This window comes from Brachycentrus maculatus, unplaced genomic scaffold (assembly GCF_059751285.1).
Source record: "Brachycentrus maculatus isolate JH-2025_06_01 unplaced genomic scaffold, ASM5975128v1 h1tg000055l, whole genome shotgun sequence".
Lineage (NCBI taxonomy): Eukaryota > Metazoa > Arthropoda > Insecta > Trichoptera > Brachycentridae > Brachycentrus > Brachycentrus maculatus.
Window position 1 is genome coordinate 4,393,907 of NW_028280809.1, and position 18,544 is coordinate 4,412,450.

At 29.7% G+C, this 18,544-nt stretch overlaps 1 protein-coding gene across 3 annotated transcripts in view; it reads left to right on the forward strand.

The window, feature by feature from the left end:
• The first annotated feature begins 4,315 nt into the window (after nucleotides 1-4,315).
• Nucleotides 4,316-18,544, forward strand: part of LOC148311934 (uncharacterized) — a 39,124-nt gene continuing 24,895 nt past the window's right edge. Inside the window, exons 1-3 of one of the 3 annotated variants that reach the window (XM_088278297.1) lie at nucleotides 4,326-4,413; nucleotides 4,570-4,926; nucleotides 17,897-18,081. In XM_088278297.1, coding sequence (XP_088134423.1) covers nucleotides 4,916-4,926; nucleotides 17,897-18,081 — 196 coding nt within the window. In that variant the 5' untranslated portion in view covers nucleotides 4,326-4,413; nucleotides 4,570-4,915. Of the gene's footprint in view, nucleotides 4,927-17,896; nucleotides 18,082-18,544 lie in introns of all 3 variants that reach the window. The other 2 variants (XM_088278296.1, XM_088278298.1) reach the window with 2 other exon arrangements.

Below are 18,544 nucleotides of genomic sequence, written 5' to 3' on the forward strand. Positions count from 1 at the left end.
CTTAATTTGATAAAAATGCTCATTTCAGTATTAAAATATTACCTTATTGTACTAATTAGAGCAGGTATCATTAATAACAGTTTAAAATATATATCACAGATTTTTCGCACTTATATGTACATGTTCACTATAATTATTGTGGAATGGTATCTAATGCAATATAGTGCAAGAATGATAAAATAGTAAATTTGTGTTTATGTTGACATTCTAGTAATTTAATTCAACATTGCAATAGTTATAAATAATAGTAAGAACATTAAATAATTTTAATTTGTTATTTGTAAGGTTTTTCCATTATATATTTCCTACACCTATATTTAGTTTTTGATTTATTTATTGTACTCAAATAAAAGTGAGAGATCTCAATTTTATAACTTGAAAAATACTTTTTTACCATAATACCATGAATATAAATGTATATATCGTCCGCCTCCGTAGTGTTATGGTCAGCACGCCTGGATACCGTTTTGGAGGTCCCGGGATTGATTCCCAAGGGGAGTAAAATAAATATAAGTGATTTTTTCACTCTAATATTTATTCAATATTACCTTGGACTGGTACCTGAAGCGGAGGGCTGATCACCTTTCCTTCATGTGTAAACGATCAAGATAACACTACGTTTATATGAAGCAGTGCCCTATGCACCATTGGGGTGTGGATAAGGGTTTTATTATTATATTTATTATAAGGATTTCATTTTATGTATTTTCTCTCTAATGTTACTTGTGTATTGACGGTCAAAACGTGGAATTACAATTCCATACAAAAACACTCTGGGACGAATGTGGCTTAAAATATAAAGCTTATGACATTCCATACTTTTATCCGTGTTATAGGTACCATAGCCAAATGAAAAATTAATGTTTTTCAGAGAAAATGTCTGTCAGGCGTACAAATCACCCCGACTGTCAAAAGTGAGTTGTGAAATTTTCACAGCACGTACGTGACCATATGGAGAGTACTTACCACTAATGAGTGTGAGTACGGTATACAAAGTACGGCGGATATACGAAGTTTTCCCACAGTCTTCTCTGTATACATACTTACTTTCTTACATAGGAGCGACCAATGGGGTTTCAGTCACGCTTCCGCGCTTTCCGTACAGGGAAATTACCATAAAAACACTATTTAAACCGCAAATACGAATTTTTACATATTTCTCCCCCACCCTGCCAAGCGATGGAGAGGGGGCGCTTAGGAACATCTTTATCCCAGTGGACATGATAAGATAATATTTTTAAAAATGTTTCTTAATCTAGTGACTTTTCAGATATTATTTGTATTCTCATTTAGATTCTAATTTATATTTAACATTCTTAACTATTATTATGTTGGTAATATTAGACTAGGATATCAGCAAAAGTGCAATGACATTTTATGACGTTTCGACTCTACATACGTTGTGGCTTTCGTCTAGAGTCTAGACATTAAAGGCTAAATCTCAAGCTTGTCACAAGCGTTCAAATCACGCTCATTAAAAAAGTTTATAAAGGATATTATTTTTGTTTTTCTAGAATATTTATAGAAAACATAATTTTATAGATATTTACACCTCACCTTTCAATGACTCTTTTCTTTTCAAAATCATAAAATTATTTCGTAGAAAAACTTATTTTTTCAATGCGAAAACGGTGTTTTAAGAAAAAAATTAATAACGTAAAATGTTACTTGCATTTACTGAAAATTTATTTGCGTCTTTATGAATACTTGGCCTTAAAATGAGTCTTGTGGGATGACCGATAACCGACTGCTATGGAAAAGCCATCTGTATGGTAGATACTCATAGATAATTTTTTACAAAATAAATTTTAATACGTAATAATGTAAATTCATTTTGCTGAAGGAATTCAGATACGTGAACACAAAACGATTTAAAAAAAAAATTTAATCGAAGATATCGTCCAATGATGAAAAAATGCATACAAAATAATATTGTTACTGTGAAATTTTTTTACTAGAAGTTGGATCAAATATCAATTGAAATAAATTGAATGAAAACGAGAAATAGGGTTACTCTAATGTTCTTTTATTTTTTTGCTTCGAATATAATGATAAATTGTCATATTCAATGATACACTTTTACATGACGTGAATAAAGTGAGTTATTTTTCTTACGAGTAATGTAATAGATGTATAATAAAACAATTAATTTATTTATTTTTAATACACTTATTTTATTTGTCCAGTGACCGGGTTTCATCGTTATCAACATCACTAGACTGGTAATGAAAAAATGGATGATATCAGTAGCGACAAAACCCGGTCACTGGTTCAATAAAATAAAATAAAATAATAGTTGAAGAAAACTAAAAAGTTGTTTTATTTTATGAAATTCAACTCCACCAAGAAATGTCGGTACAAAACTTAAATCTTATTTTAATGTAATAAATTATATTTTCAATATATAAATTATATTATTAAATAATTGCGTCGGGTTGTCATTCCGTGGTTAGTGTCGCAGACTCTCGAGTCAGATTTTCTGGGTTCGAACCCACTTTACCATAATTTGATGCCTATCATTAACAATGAGCCTCATAGGCTCACAGAAATAGTATTAAATTGTTTTTTGTAAATTATAAAAACACATATATTCCCTTTTCAAAAAAATCAATAATAATAATAAAAATAATAATATAAAGGTAGAGTAAGTATTTTGCTTATTATTTTAATGAATGTGACTTAAAAAACATAGATATATTGCGCAATGTATCGTTACATCACATAACTGATCAACAAAAACTGCACTGGTGAAGTATTTTTTTTCATATTATTTTTTGACATCTCATCAAAAATGAAGATGAATATGGATGTCTGGGCATTTACGGGGCTTACGACTATCATAGGCTGGTGATAAAGTCTATGATGGTTGCTTAGGTGATAAATGCCCAGACTTCATCATCTTTGATGAGATGTCAAAAAATAATATGAAAATAACTCCTGTAATTGGAGAAAATCCAGATTTTGTGAACAAGTATTTGGACACACTCAAAATGTTGTATTTTTTTTCGTTTCCAACAAATATAAAAATAGTGAAAAGATTATTTATTGAACTCAAAACAAATATACGAGTATAATATATCTAATAATAGGTCCGAGAAATGAACTTCGCAAGTACCAACAAAAACCATCAAGCTTAACCGCAGACTTAATATCTTCAAGTCACACATCTTCACTGGACTGTGAAATTTTAGAACTGGGCGTTCAATTTTCATACTGCCGGTCGATCCACCAATCACAGAGCAAAGACTTTGATTTTAAACACTGATTGACTTCGTTATATCAAAGCTGACTTTAGAACCTGTTTTGGTCTCGCTTCAACAAACTTTAAACTGGTCGGACACCTTTATTCTGTCTCTGTCTATTGTTGTAATCGTTATTTGAGAAATCTTCATGTGGAAGCGAGATGCAATGACTAACAAATTTTCTGTTCTATGAATATTCTGAACTTATAACACATTTTATTTACAAGAAATATCAGTTAACCAAAAATTTTAATAAAATTACACCACACATAATTTTTATTCTTTTTACTGAAAACAATTTTTTTATTGTTTCACATTTTTTTGTATGTGAAACAAGTATTATGAATTAATCAATGAGTAAGTGTTAATTATCTTCTTAAGTCTTAATAATAAAAATCAAAATCTAGACAAAATATATTTGTGTAAGATTAGGATTTAAAAAAAAATTAAACCAGATTCAAGAAAGATTCGAGAAACCTTTTTTTGATTTTGGTGGAAAAAATATTATAATGCCTTATTAATCGTTAGTTATGTAGAGCAAAAATAATTAAAATATTAAATAGATTAAAATAAAAATGAAAAGTTACAAAACCTGTCTTTATAAAATATATATACAATATTATAAGTGTATTCTTTATTGATATTGCACAAACATATTTATATTAATATTCTTAAAGGAATTACATAGCTATTTTCAAAATAAAATTAAAATAAATATAATTTATGTTTTATATTATTTTATATGTATATCTTTTTTTAAAATATTTTGATATGAAGAATAAATACTTATGCACGTCATTTAAATTGTTAAAATAACTAAAAATTGTAGAGCGTCCTTAAGTTATTTTCAGAAAACGGCGCTGTATAAATTATCCAATAAATAAATATTATAAATTGAATCATATTAGGTTTATTGTAGCATAAAATCAAAAGACGTCAGTAGAACCCGACCGCGATAGTAACATCGACTCTGTTCGACTTGAACCACGACAATCCAAACGCCTCACGTTACCTACCTAAGGATATCACCTTAAACTAAAAATCTCTCAGTATACACCGCTCGGCTGGCGGGAATGAATCGTTCTTGGCCATAAAAATCGTTCATATCGCACGCGGTGGCGCGTTTGAACACACTCGAGATCATTCTTGAATCGGCACGTGGTTCAACCGGGTTAAGATTTTAATTTACAATAAAAAAATATATAATCCATGTGTGAAATAATGAAAGCATGAATTGATTTTCATTAATTTAAATTTATTTTTTATTTCGCTGCGTTGGACACATTTTTAACGTACGTGCTTTACCGGCTAATTTAAAAATCGGTAGCTTATAATGAAGCCGGACTTTTTCGGTGCGATTTTTAAAGGGAAAAATATCCGTTTCGTTTGAACAGTAAAAAAAATGTTTCAGTAATTGTTCAGAATGGTTCTTAGGCAAATTTGACGTTTGTGAATCTGGGCAAATAAAAACCTTATCAGGACGTTAAGATTTCAGTGTTTTTTATTTTATTTTATTATCTGACATTATTAAGTCATTTGTGAGAAGTGAAGTCTTAAATTTGCGCTATATGGAAAAATGTGAATTTTAAATTACGTGATCAGTGTGTTGAATTGTTTTGTGAAAAAAATACTTTTTTGTGAAGAAAAAACTTGAAATTATCATTGTTTCTACAATGTTTACACGGTAAGAATTTAATAATGTCTAAGCATGTTACCTACCTAGATGAATGTAAATATAAATTTTAATCTAAATAATCAAACAAATCAAGTTTAAAAAAAATCACCGTATTTCTGTATTTACTTTTACTGTTTACTAGCTTTTGAAGTCAATATATGATAATAAAATATTACAAAACGCATTTACTTGAAATTCTAATCAAATAATAAATCACAATAGGTACTCAAACAGTTTGAAATTAATAAATTGGCTACAAGTAGTTTTTTTCGATGATTAAACATAAATTATTTAAGCTTACTTTTGTTTATTTTGTTTTTAATCGATATGTAAATTCGCCTATTTTTTAATACATATTTTAATGTCAGTTTCAATGATACACTATAAAAATAAAAATTATCTTTTTAAAGTAACGTGTATATACTTAAAAATAAAGGTTATATAAACATATATGTAATTAAACCCTAGTCCAAATGTCTGTCATATAAACAGTTTTTTAATCGCTTTTATGAAATGATAAAATCCTCATGCCCAAATAACAACAAAACTAGATTATTAATAAATCACATCATATAATTGTTGAATAATCATAATTTTTCATATTTGTATAATTAATTACATATCTCCTTAAAATGAAAATAACTGAAAAAATAACCTATCAATCGAAAGACATCAACGCATAGATAAGACACAAACCCGGAATTGTCAATTTCTCAAAATGGTATATTTTTAAAACCTTTTTTTTAATGTTTATACAAATTAAGTTTTGATTTATATAGATAGTTATTTAAGAAAAATTATCACAAATAAATAAATATACCTAGGTCCTTTTACTGAACAATTATACCCAATTTTTACGTATTACAATGGTTTAATGTATTTTATAGACTTGGTAGAATAGTCAGGAAAGCGTAAGTAGGGATGTGGATGTGACAAATATATTACAAGGACCCAGACCAATTTAAAATATTTTTTTTTTTTGATTAATTTTACGATTGCCAGTTTCGAAGTTGAGCATTTACCCGGCTACGCCACGGCACCTGTGAAAATTGATTTTAGATATGAACTAAATAGTGTAATACATAAATGTATTCAATAAATGTCATCTTCACCTTAAAACATTACTGTTGAATACTATTCACGTCTATAGTATGATGGTCATTGCTTTTGGCTATCGTGCTGGAGGTTCCGTATTCGTTTTCCAGGGGATTCAATATAAGAATAAGTGGTGTTTTATTCTAATACTTATTTAATATTACCCTGAACTGTTACTTGAAGAGCAAGCTGATGCGCCTTTCCTTCATGTATTAAACGATCAAGATAATATTACTTATATTCGATGCAGTGCTAAGCGTTAGCGGGAGAGGGGGTTGAATAAAACTATATGTTGTTTGATCCGTCCAGGATACGAACCTACAAACCATATCTTTATATGTCTACCACTATACCGTTATCGGCAGTCAGTTTTTATGCCTCTATGTTTTAGAATTGCTTATCATATATTTTCTAAATTCTCAAATATAGTACTCAATATCTTTTAATGATATGTTTGTCGCTAAAACCACTTTTCCTTAAAATCTAATAAGACACGTAATTTGCATTCCGCATCATATTTACCAAATAACATTGTGAAACAATAATATAAAGATATAACTGCCGAATTCATTAATGAAAGTACTCAATATCTATCCATTTGAAATGTAAGTATTACTTAGTAAAAACCGCTATTTAAATTTAAATATGTATCGTATACGAAGTAATATTTTTTGGTATTTTATTACTTGATTTGTCAGTCATTTTGTTGTCATATCTATATTTAGCAACAATAACGTAAAAAACCTAAAAAGTATCAATGCAAATAGTCGTAAACCCCATCCTTTTGCAATAATAGAAATCATAAAAATATTATTAATAATAAACCCACTATCCACTGTACGACAATGACAATTTCGGAATATAAGGGAGGCTCCCTTGGAAATTATAAAACATAGAGGCATAAAAACTGACTGCCGATAACTTTTCAGAATGCATCAAATCACGTGTCACAATAGATTATAATAAAAAGTGGTGTTTACTAAATAAAGTTTAAATTAAAAATATTCTTGTGGTCAGATTAAAAGAATGATGATATTCGTTAAAGATGAGAGAAGATAGCAGAGGTGTAACCATAACATGATCCTTCTCATAGAACCCTGAAATTTTGTAGGCGGGGCAGTTTATAAAACACATTTGTGGTTTGATAATCAAACCATATTGTGGCTTGTTCCTAAGTCGCTGAACTAGACAGGGTGTAGTGATTTTAAATTAGTTAATTTTAAATGGATCGCTTATGGGTTTACAGTTCAAGCACCTGGTCGAGAGTCTTTATCTAAAAAAACATAAGGTCTTCGTCTAATTTTAATGCATTATATGGTTTTCGTGTAAAAGTTTTCCAATCTTATACTGTTATAATTTAGATACGTAGAAAATCAGAATGAAAAAAAGGAACTGGAAAATGATGTAATGCTTATTTACTGAAAATTTAAAAAGATTACGAAAAGTTTTTTTATGTAATTTGGAAATGTAGATCAAGTGTATGACGAGAGAATGACTATTTTTTTTTAATTCTATCCTCTCTACTATACTACGCCTACTCTGGCCGTAAAATAGTTTGATTTTGCAGTAAATATATATTAAAATATTTAAAAAAAATCTTGTTTAACGTTTTTTTCCAATTTTGACGAAAGCTCAGCTTTATGTAAAGTGCATACACTGTGTAATATAATCGTTCATTTAAGAGTGCTGAATTACTATCTGATATATTGAAAGATGGTTTATTTTAAATAAACCTATGCAATTAATTAAGATAGTAAAGGCAGGTTTGTGAATCCGAATCTTTAAGTGATCACAAAAAAAACCTTCTAATTCATATTTTAAAAGAAAAAACGCTCTTGCGATATGGTGTACGAAGTTGTTCATTACCTTTATACGAGAACATTATGAGTTATGACCTCTGCGTAAAGGAATTTAATAATAAATGGGTCTCAACCAAGAACCACCATACTCGTAATAATGCCTTTAAAAACCTGTCTTAGTTTTAATTTTATGAGATAATTCCACTTTTTGTGTTTTTACACTACTCAACTCTTTAAATGTAATTACGTTAAAAAGCTCTTCGTTCGAAAAATACAACATTATTATTTACCAAGAAATCTAGATAAATATTAGATAAAATATTTTAAAATACTTCATTGTATACTAAGTATTGCCTTTTCGTTCAGATTATGGTTCAGTAGAAAATTTAGTGGATTCACGTCACTCAAAGATTAATGGTTAAATAACAGTGCCAGAAATAATATTGATTTCATTTATTGATTCGGCAGTCACTTTGTGGTGATATCTTTCCATTTTTAACTCAAATTTTACTTGCTTAATTCCACTATTTCTTAAAATATATTTTGACACGTGTTTTAATGCATTCCACATCATTTTCAAACGGCTTACATATTTTCAAAATCGTTTATACAATCAAAAAAGATTTAAAGATATAGTATTATTCTATCTTATCTTAAGAAATTAGAAAACAATAATAAACGCTTTTGTTTCTTAAATAATTACTATAATCTCCTTTTTTCCTTTTCATAGGCTTTATAAATTATTTAAATTAACTATTTTACGAGTATGATTGTGAACATATGTATGACGATGAATATTGTAATCAAAATATTCTTAATTAAATTTTATTAATAATCAAAGTTTGTTAAAATAATCTCCCATTTTTATATTTCTCCATAAAAAAATGACTTATATTAATTTTTATTATTCGATATTGGTACTTAGAAAATTAAATTAAAATTTTAATGAATTAAATGACAGATATTCTACATAAAAGTGATATAATGATTTGATAATTTGAGACATGTTCGAGCCATTATTTGAAAAGTCCTTTTTATAATCGTACCAAAGTCCTTCCTTAAATCATTTTCCTAGAACTGCGTTCTTCTGTTGTATTGTATGCAAACACAAGCTACCTTAACGCATTTGGGTGTTAGCATACAAATGTACATTAACACGTGTTACTAAGTATGTATTAAGGCTTTTGTATCATAAATTAACCCGTCAACACAACACCTGTTTGGTTGGGGTGACCGATAGTGGCGTTTTATATTCAACTTGTCTAGCAAATTATACGCTGAAATATTTTTACGTTTCAAGGCTTCTAGAATAAACGAACTAGCGAAGTATTAATGCACGTTCTGAAATCGTTATCCTAAATAATTTTAAAAATAACACAGTCATTGAATTATCCTTTTTTGAATTTGCAAATTTATCATTCAGAATTAATTAACTGTTTTATCGTTAGAAAAATAAATATTAATTGTTAATTAATGTTTTCTTGGTAACCACCACTTCTTAAAATCTATTCTGACACGTGTTTCACACACTAGATTTTAAGAAAGTGTGGTATTTACCAAGTAAAACTTAAATTAAAAATGAATGGATTTTACCACAAAGTGACAGCCATGACAATTAATGAAATTAATAAATATTTATGAAACTTTAACAAAATAAAATGACAATATTTTTAAAAAAATTCTATGTTTTTCGTATTCTTAAGTTGTAATATTGAAATTTATAGCAAGTACGCTATCCATCTGCGTTATATATTATGGTAAACCTAAGTCAAACAGATTACATCTCTTGTCTAGTAAATTTTACATTTTTAAACCGAGATATATATTGAATGAAATAAAAGTAAACTATTTCTCAATACTTAGATAAATAATCTCAATCTATTTATTTACCCTTTTTGTGCAAATTTTTTGTATTATTAAGATGATAAAATTAACAGTAAGACATATGGATTTGGATTTCTAATATATAAGGTATACTTTTTTTACTTTATTATAATGAATAAGATATTGAATAAGCTACAATAAAATCTAAATTTCAATTTTCGCCTTGAGCAAGACATTTATTAAATTGGAAATAATCCTGCAAAATAAAAATATGTTCATTTAAATAATTCAAAATGAGTGAAAAAATACAATTTATCAACTTGCTGTACCCGGCCACGTATTGCTGTGACTCAATTTGGTTTATTGGAAAAGAAAAAATATTCAAAAAAATAATAAAATTCTAATATTTTTTCATTTCACAATGCCCGTGAATCTGTGAAAATTGTAATTGACAGCAGCTATTTAGAAGAATGCCGTCCACTTTAAGCAATGTTGCAGTTGTATTCAACAGATGGCGCTGCCACTTACGTTAAAAATCTTTTTTTTTTCAAGTATATTTTTTTTACCTATCGCAGATGTATGGTAACGCAACGTGGTGTAAACTTTTTACAGCATTCGGTGCATAACTTTAGGAGATTTTTAAAAAGTTTTTGATCATACGAAAATTTAAGTATTGATCATATCAACCATATCGACCAGTCTAATGATGTCGGTAACGACGAAACCTGGTCGCTGGTCAAATAAAAATAAAGTGGAAAAGCTAAAAATATTGGTTTTAATCTAATAATATATTAAAAATGCAATGCCATCACGAAGTGTCAGTGGATAATATAAATCTATTTAAGTATTGATTTATATGGATGTATGATTTTTCTTTGCATTTAATTGAGAAACGGGATAACCGTGTATTATTATGTTTGTTTAAACCAATTTAATTGAGGTTAACCACGAAAGTAAGTGATAAATGTGAACACTCATTTTATTACTTTATTTTAAGCGTATCCTTTTAACTTTAAAGCTCTGATCAATATTCAGGAAACGTTCAACTCATAATTTATGGTTTTGATATTCAATCATTGTATGATATAAATGTGTTTAAATAATCCAAGTATTTCTAAGAACGGTTATGATACTTAGTAAAGGTATTGTTTTATAAGAAAATATAAGCAGTACCGATAAATGGTTGAACAAGCGGAGATTACAAAGTTAGATTAGGGGTACTTTTAATAGCAGTATTAGATATTATTATAAATATATAATTAGCTTATTTAAATATGCTGCAGTATTAACTAGTATTTATATGAATTATATCATTTTTCGATTACAATTATTGTTCATACTTGAATAAACTATTCCAAGGTATATAGCTTTTATTTTTCAATAAAACATTTTCTCACGGAAAACTGGATTTTAATACCTTTTTAAGATCAATAAAAATATGAATAAAATTACCAAAAAATAACTTTTATTTCTCTAGATATCTTATAAGTTTTAGCAGAAGTATACATTGGCTAGTAGTTTTGGAGATTAAAATTATTAAGTCCAAAGCTTTTAATTTGGACAAAAAAGTTTTTTTTTGCCAACATTTGAATGCTTACTTTTTATTTGTCAATATTTTGTTCATTTAAATAATTAAATAAAACACACTAAAAGCATTTTTTACAAATCCATAATTTATTAGTAAAAATGGTCATTTGTCAATGTGAGAGGGAAAACAGAACGAGGATGACCGAAAAAGACTTGGCACGATCAGATCAATCAGAACCTAAAATCCGGCAGTGTCAAAAGTCTGCGTAATCGGAGGGCATGTATGACTAGATGTATGGATGTGAAGGAGGCTAGCTAGGGGTGTATGTCAGGACTGAAGAGTGTGGCGTTCCATCCTCTCTGCATACCTCTGCGGGGAAACGGCGTGATGGTAGTGGTAGTAGTAGTAGTAGTAGTCATTTGTTCAAAAAATGTCCTACAGTCATTCACTGAATGCTTAGAAATTTTGACACAGCAACGCAAGATCGAGTACAGCTAGTTGTTAACAAAAATAATAAAGAATTCGACAGCATCAACGTAATGACAATTTTATTTTAATTTTCGGTTTTAACTGCGAAGTATGAAGTCTTTTAAATATTCCGTTCTCGTACTCATTACAAGATAAGATAAAATAATCTACACCTTTTGCATGAGAATAGGTTCCTGGAAAGCGTTTGGCAAGAGTAATGTGTTGATCTGCTTATATGTTAATATCCTGGGAATCAATTTATTCATCACCGAAAAACAAAACGCAGTAACGTACATCCTGAAGATTGTAATCTCCGTGGTAGGTGCCACGCTGAGTGGGTATCAATTATACTTAAATAGAGTTGTGACAGTAATTTGAATATCAGAGGCCTCATCTCATTAATACAATAATACCAACAGTGCAAGACAAAAAAGTAAATTTATGTACATGACTTAGTTATCATTTAAAATCTCATATTGTGGAATGGTAATATGTGATTCCTTCTTTTCCGTATTAATTTCCATTTGAAAATTTTTGATAAAATTGTATATAAATGTAAATTTACTGTTATATCTAATTTAATTTTACTATTCGAATTACTATTCGAGTTGTCCGCCTCCGTAGTGTAATGGTCAGTATGGTCGGCTACCGTTCTGGAGGTCCCGGGTTCGATTCCCAGGGGGGTTTAATAAATATAAGTGATTTTTTCACTCTAATATTTATTCAATATTACACTGAACTGGTACCTGAAGTGGAGGGCTGATCACCTTTCCTTCATGTGTAAACGATCAAGATAACACTGCGTTTATATGAAGCAGTGCCCTATGCACCATTGGGGTGCAGTAAGGATTTTATTATTATAATTATTATTATTCGAATTTAATTTTAAGACTGATTTTCAGAAATAAAATAAAAGTATTGTAATAGAAAAATCGTTGAATTATTCACTGTTAGGTAGAATAATTTAACGTATTTGAAGTAGTTTATTCAGAAATTTAATGGTATATAACTACTATAAAATACTATAAATAAAATTTGAAACAAAAAAAATACTTTTTATTCATTTTAAAGATAATATTTGTTTGATTTCTGAAATTGGAAAAAACGGCTGTAACCTTTGAATAACCCATGTGTATTTAATTTCCACTCATTGGCTTCGTTAAAAACTGAGCCTCAAGAAAAATCTTAATGTACCTACCTATATATTGTATAATGATATAGCGTTTTTTCTAGTCCAAAGTATTATATCTAGTACTTCGAGATAATTGTTACGTATTTTGATTTTTTTTCTCCTTTTATTCGCACCCAATAGTGCATAGGGTACTGCAACGTGTCGATATTGTTGATCGTTTATTGCATGAAGGGAAGGTGTTCAATCCTCTGCTTAAATATTTTTAGCTGTGGTATAACGTACTATTCACAACGTCGCTTCCCCGCAGAGGTAGGCCGATAGAATATAACCTCAAACCGATCTCTCTTTGTAAACAATTTTCGCCTCCTCCACATTCATGCATCACCTCATATATTCCCGTCAATTATTCGTGGTATTTAAAATATATTGTTTATTTATTTTTTCACTCATCAGCACCTAATCGTGCAAAGGATAATGCATAAAATTGATATAATGTTGAGATCATCATTAATTTTATGAAAGCAAGGCGACTTCAATTTAAGTAATAATAATGATTATTATTTTAAATAATTTTTATAGCCCCATTTTCGTTAAATACTACTTCAAGGGTACCAGTCTATGATGATATGAAATAAATATCAGAGTGAAAAAAAACACCTTTTTTATTTTTACACCCCTGGGAATCGAACATGGGTCCTCTGGTACGGCTCCGGCAAGTCGAAATCGGTAACCACTATTGAGTGTGTGTGAGTGAGTGTGAGTGTGTTTGAGTGTGTGTGTGTGTGTGTGTGTGTGTGTGTGTGTGAGTGTGTGAGTGAGTGTGTGTGTGTGTGTGTGTGTGTGTGTGTGTGTGTGTGTGTGTGCGTTTTTTATTGTTGTAAATTATTTTGGTGCAACTAATAAAAAAGGCGTATAAACTCATCTCAAACTTACCATAAATTTGAATGCCTACACGCTGTAAAATTTAATTACCTCCCAAAAGGCATGAATCAAGAAGACTCCCGAGAGATTTTCCCATCCCGTGCGACAAATGACAATCGGCCGAAATGTCCGAAATATTCAACGCGCCGCGGTCGAGCTGCGCATCCGGAATGTCAATAATCCTGCCGATCCGAAATTCTGGCGGAGGATGACTAATGACCATTCCGACGCTTTAGTTTTGCGACAATTTACAGACAGTTGCGACGTGATCGGTTTCGCGAAACATCAACCACTCGTTCGCTTGTCGACGGATTCGATTCAATATTCCGATGAGGATTCGGATGTCTTTTTTATTTTCAAGTCTCGGAGACAATTGTAAAATATTATGGACATTTATTTAGAGATAATGTCTCAATTTTGATTGGCGTCGAATGGTAAATTCGATTGAATAAATATATTGTATTCATCAAAATTGATCAAACTTGGAATATTAATTTTATTAAAAATATTGAATGGTGATATAAGGAAATGAGATAAACACTATAGATACAATTAGAAAAGGTGTGTTAAGATGGTTCAGATATCGCTCACTCCTTTTAAGTACCTTATAAATAAATGAAAAAATCACTTTTTCAGGAAAACGTTTTTAAAGATTAAAAAAATAATACAATGTGTATACAATGTATATTTAACAATGTGTATTTTTCATTCAAATATTAATTTAGTATAACCAAAGCAGGACTGATCAGCTTTCCTTCATGTATTTAACAATCAAGATGAAACTGCTAATATACTATCTAGTGCCCTATACACCATGTTTTCTATTTTGCGTTATTTGTATTCTATCTAGCATAATTTTACGAATTTGTATTAGTGGAATTAATGTTGGGAGTTATTTTACTGATATTTCTTGATGGAATTCCATTTTACAACATTTTGAGTGTGTCCAAATACTTGTTCACAAATCTGGTTTATCTCTAATTAAAGGAGTTATTTTTCATATTATTTTTTGACATCTCATCAAAGATGAAGAAGAATATGGAAGTCAGCCCCGTAAACGCCCAGACTTCCATATTCTTCTTCATCTTTGATGAGATGTCAAAAAATAATATGAACTCCATTTTTTAAAAACTACACAATAAGAACTACATAATTTTTCCACATTTATTTGGAAAAAAAATAAAGGCAAAACCCAGTAACTGGTCAAATAAAATAAATGTAAAATAAATTATATTAGTTTTTATTTTTGTTATAGAATTAATGTTGGTGTTAATAATTCGTCCTTAAAGCTGTAATTGAAGGATATATCTAATGATTAGTTATATGTTATTTTATTTAAATTAAACACTTGAATATACCACTTTAATGAGTTTTATTTTATTTGTGTTTTAATTTGTACCAGAAGATGAAAACATCTGTCGTTTTCGAAACTAGTCGTACCGTAAAGTGGGTATACATTGCACCAAAATACTGCATTTTTTCAAAAAATTGTCTATTCAGATCAGGTTTTTTACTTTTTCTGAGGTTTCAACTATTGCAATGTAATAACACATATACCTGTAACATGTCTGATACGTTTTTAAATTTTTATCTATTTTGCCTGTTTTTTTTTTTATATTTATATTTTGGTGCAAAGTATCCCGGGGTAAAGTACAACTTTGCACCATGATATTTTCTCTACACTTTTCGTACTAGAATCAAAATTTATGCAAAGTAAAGGCTATCCTACAAGTTTTGTTGCACCTTATGAAGGGTTTTGGCTCACAGTTCACTAAATGCAGATTATAATATTGTATAATTATGGAAAAATAAGACACTTGATAGAATTTTTTTTTTTTAAATATTGAAGAATCTAACAAAAATGTTTTTTTTTTCAATACTGAAGGTTTAAAATTATATAAAATAAAAGGTGGATATTAAAACATATCGTACTATATAGATAATAGGAATTTAAATTAAATTAGGTCTAAATATGGTCAAGTTCCGGGACGGTAAAGAAACCTCTTTTGGATTGCATTTTCGGTTCTTTTATGGAACCCGCTACATCCTTCCAAGAATATTGAAGAAAGTCATCCTTCATCGGCCACTTCCACGATTTGAGACTCTCCTGCATGGATTTAACAGCTTTGTCTTTCTTTATTTCCAAAATCTGTCCCGGAAATTTTTCTCCTTCATAATGAAATACGACATATTTTCCCACCTTCTTTTTTACTGGTCCTAATGAAACGGAAGAACAAATACGATAACTGGTTTCAGTCATCGTTTTTGTTCTTCTCCCTCTTCCTCAAAGCTTCCGTGTGAACTATAATCAGTTAATGCTAGATATGCTGGAAGTTTCGATGCGGAAGGTGGGATCATTGATGTAGTTGGTTCAGGTAGCATTTGTGGCTCGTCAACGTTCATTTCGACATTTGGATTGTGAGCAATGCTCTTACCTAGTTCTATCGGTATCGTTTTCCTGCGTTTTACGACTGAATTCTTTGGGTTGAATCTGTTTTCTTCCAAAAACTGTTGAAAACTCTGGCGCACGTCATCGTCATACGCTTTTAATGGCAACCGATTAAGCAACTGACTAATTTTAGCAACAGTCAAGGTTTTATGTCTTTGCAAAAATGATCTTATCCATTCAGAGCCTGGTACGTTGTTCTTTAATATTTGTACTCTTCTGCCAAATCTATCCAAATAGGCTATTAGAATGTAGCGAATGTTAAAAACACTCATTGGGAAACCGTACTCACTCATGTCTACTATGCAGTTTACGAAGGATTGCTCTTCGCCCTTGTTCACATATCGGAGGTTTTCCCACAGGTTTTGTGTGCTGACCTTTGAGCTTATAGTTAATCGTCCTTCTGGGGATTTTGAAAATTTATTCAGCCTTTCTTTGACTGATTGTACCATTTCGAATGGCCTCCAAACACTGCTCCACTCTCTTCGGTGTAAAATTGCAGTATCGTCTAGCATAAGGCCGCTGTTTGTGTGTTCTTGGCATTTTTGAAAAAAATATACCATCAGGAATTAAGTAAGTACACAAAACCAATAGATATTTAGCAAACATGTCAAGTTGTATTAGCCGTTTTAAGACTTTTCATCAAATTAATTAACTATGGCCTTTTGTGGATACTTTGCACTTGGTGCAATGTTACCCCAAATGTGGTCAATACAAGTCAGTTCTTAAAAAAATATTATTTTTACATAAACTTGACAACGTAACTAAAAAATACAGCATTTGAGAAAAGCAGGGCCTATCTACCTACGATTTAGAGACCACTCACTTGTTGTAACTAGTTTCAGTATACTGATTCCACTGGATTTTTTCGGACACAATTTTCAGACAGAAAACTTTCTTTACGTTCGGACAGGAAAAACGCATTGAAGCAATAGCGACCGACTGTTACTTCCGTAAACTAAAAAGTAGATTGAAGTGCCATCTATCAGAAACAATAGAAAGTAGAATGAAAAATGACATGTATCAGAGATGACCAGCTCTACAATTTCTTTACAGAAGGTGGTGCAAAGTATCACCCATGGTGCAAAGTATACCCACTTTACGGTATATATAAATAAAACTCATTAAAGTGGTATATTCAAGTGTTTAATTTTAATAAAATAATTATATCATTCCACAAAGTTAATGCCGAATCAATAAATAATAAAGTTATATGTTGATTTACCTTGTCAGCAGTTATATATAAATAAAACTGATAAAAGTGGTATATTCAAGTGTTTAATTTTAATAAAATAATCAAATCATTCCACAAAGTTAATGCCGAATCAATAAATAATATAGTTATATGTTGATTTACCTTGTCAGCAGTTATATATAAATAAAACTGATAAAAGTGGTATATTCAAGTGTTTAATTTTAATAAAATAATCAAATCATTCCACAAAGTTAATGCCGAATCAATAAATAATAAAGTTATATGTTGATTTACCTTGTCAGCAGTTATATATAAATAAAACTGATAAAAGTGGTATATTCAAGTGTTTAATTTTAATAAAATAATCAAATCATTCCACAAAGTTAATGCCGAATCAATAAATAATATAGTTATATGTTGATTTACCTTGTCAGCAGTTATATACAATATAAATAAAACTCATAAAAGTGGTATATTCAAGTGTTTAATTTTAATAAAATAATCATATCATTCCACATAGTTAATGCCGAATCAATAAATAATATAGTTATATGTTGATTTACCTTGTCAGCAGTTTCGAGCCGACCAAGTCGACCAAGGGCGCCAGCAAGATGAGGAGAGACCTCATCAACGCCGAAATAGCCAATCTGCGTGACCTGCTACCCCTTCCTCCCTCGACGCGACAACGCCTGTCGCAGCTACAGCTTATGGCGCTCATTTGCGTGTACGTGAGGAAAGCTAACTACTTCCAGCAAGGTAACTTAAAAGCTTTTTAATCAAAAGAATATCAAAAATCCACCGGTTAAAAAATAACCTTACTATCTAGAAGGTCTTATCTTGTCAATGAAAAATATATATTTTTAGATTTGGCGTTCAATTTGTAGAACTTTAATTTATATTTTACATATATTTTATTTAAGGAAATTTAAATCAAACATTGATTGTTAGGGTCTATTAAACTGTATTTTATTATTTGAAACTCATATTTTTTTAAATTTGTGATGGTTGTTTCGCCTTGTTATGGCAGTTTGAAAATGCCATAACAATTGTCACGAATTTTATTTTATGTTTTCTTGAATGTTTTTCGCAGATACTTTGTGTCATTTTATAAACTTTATAAAATAAAACGATTTTAACGATTCTCCCAGGCTCCTTCTCCCAACTTTATTCGTATTATATATAAATATTTTTTTATTATTTTTTCTTTCCGCACTCATTC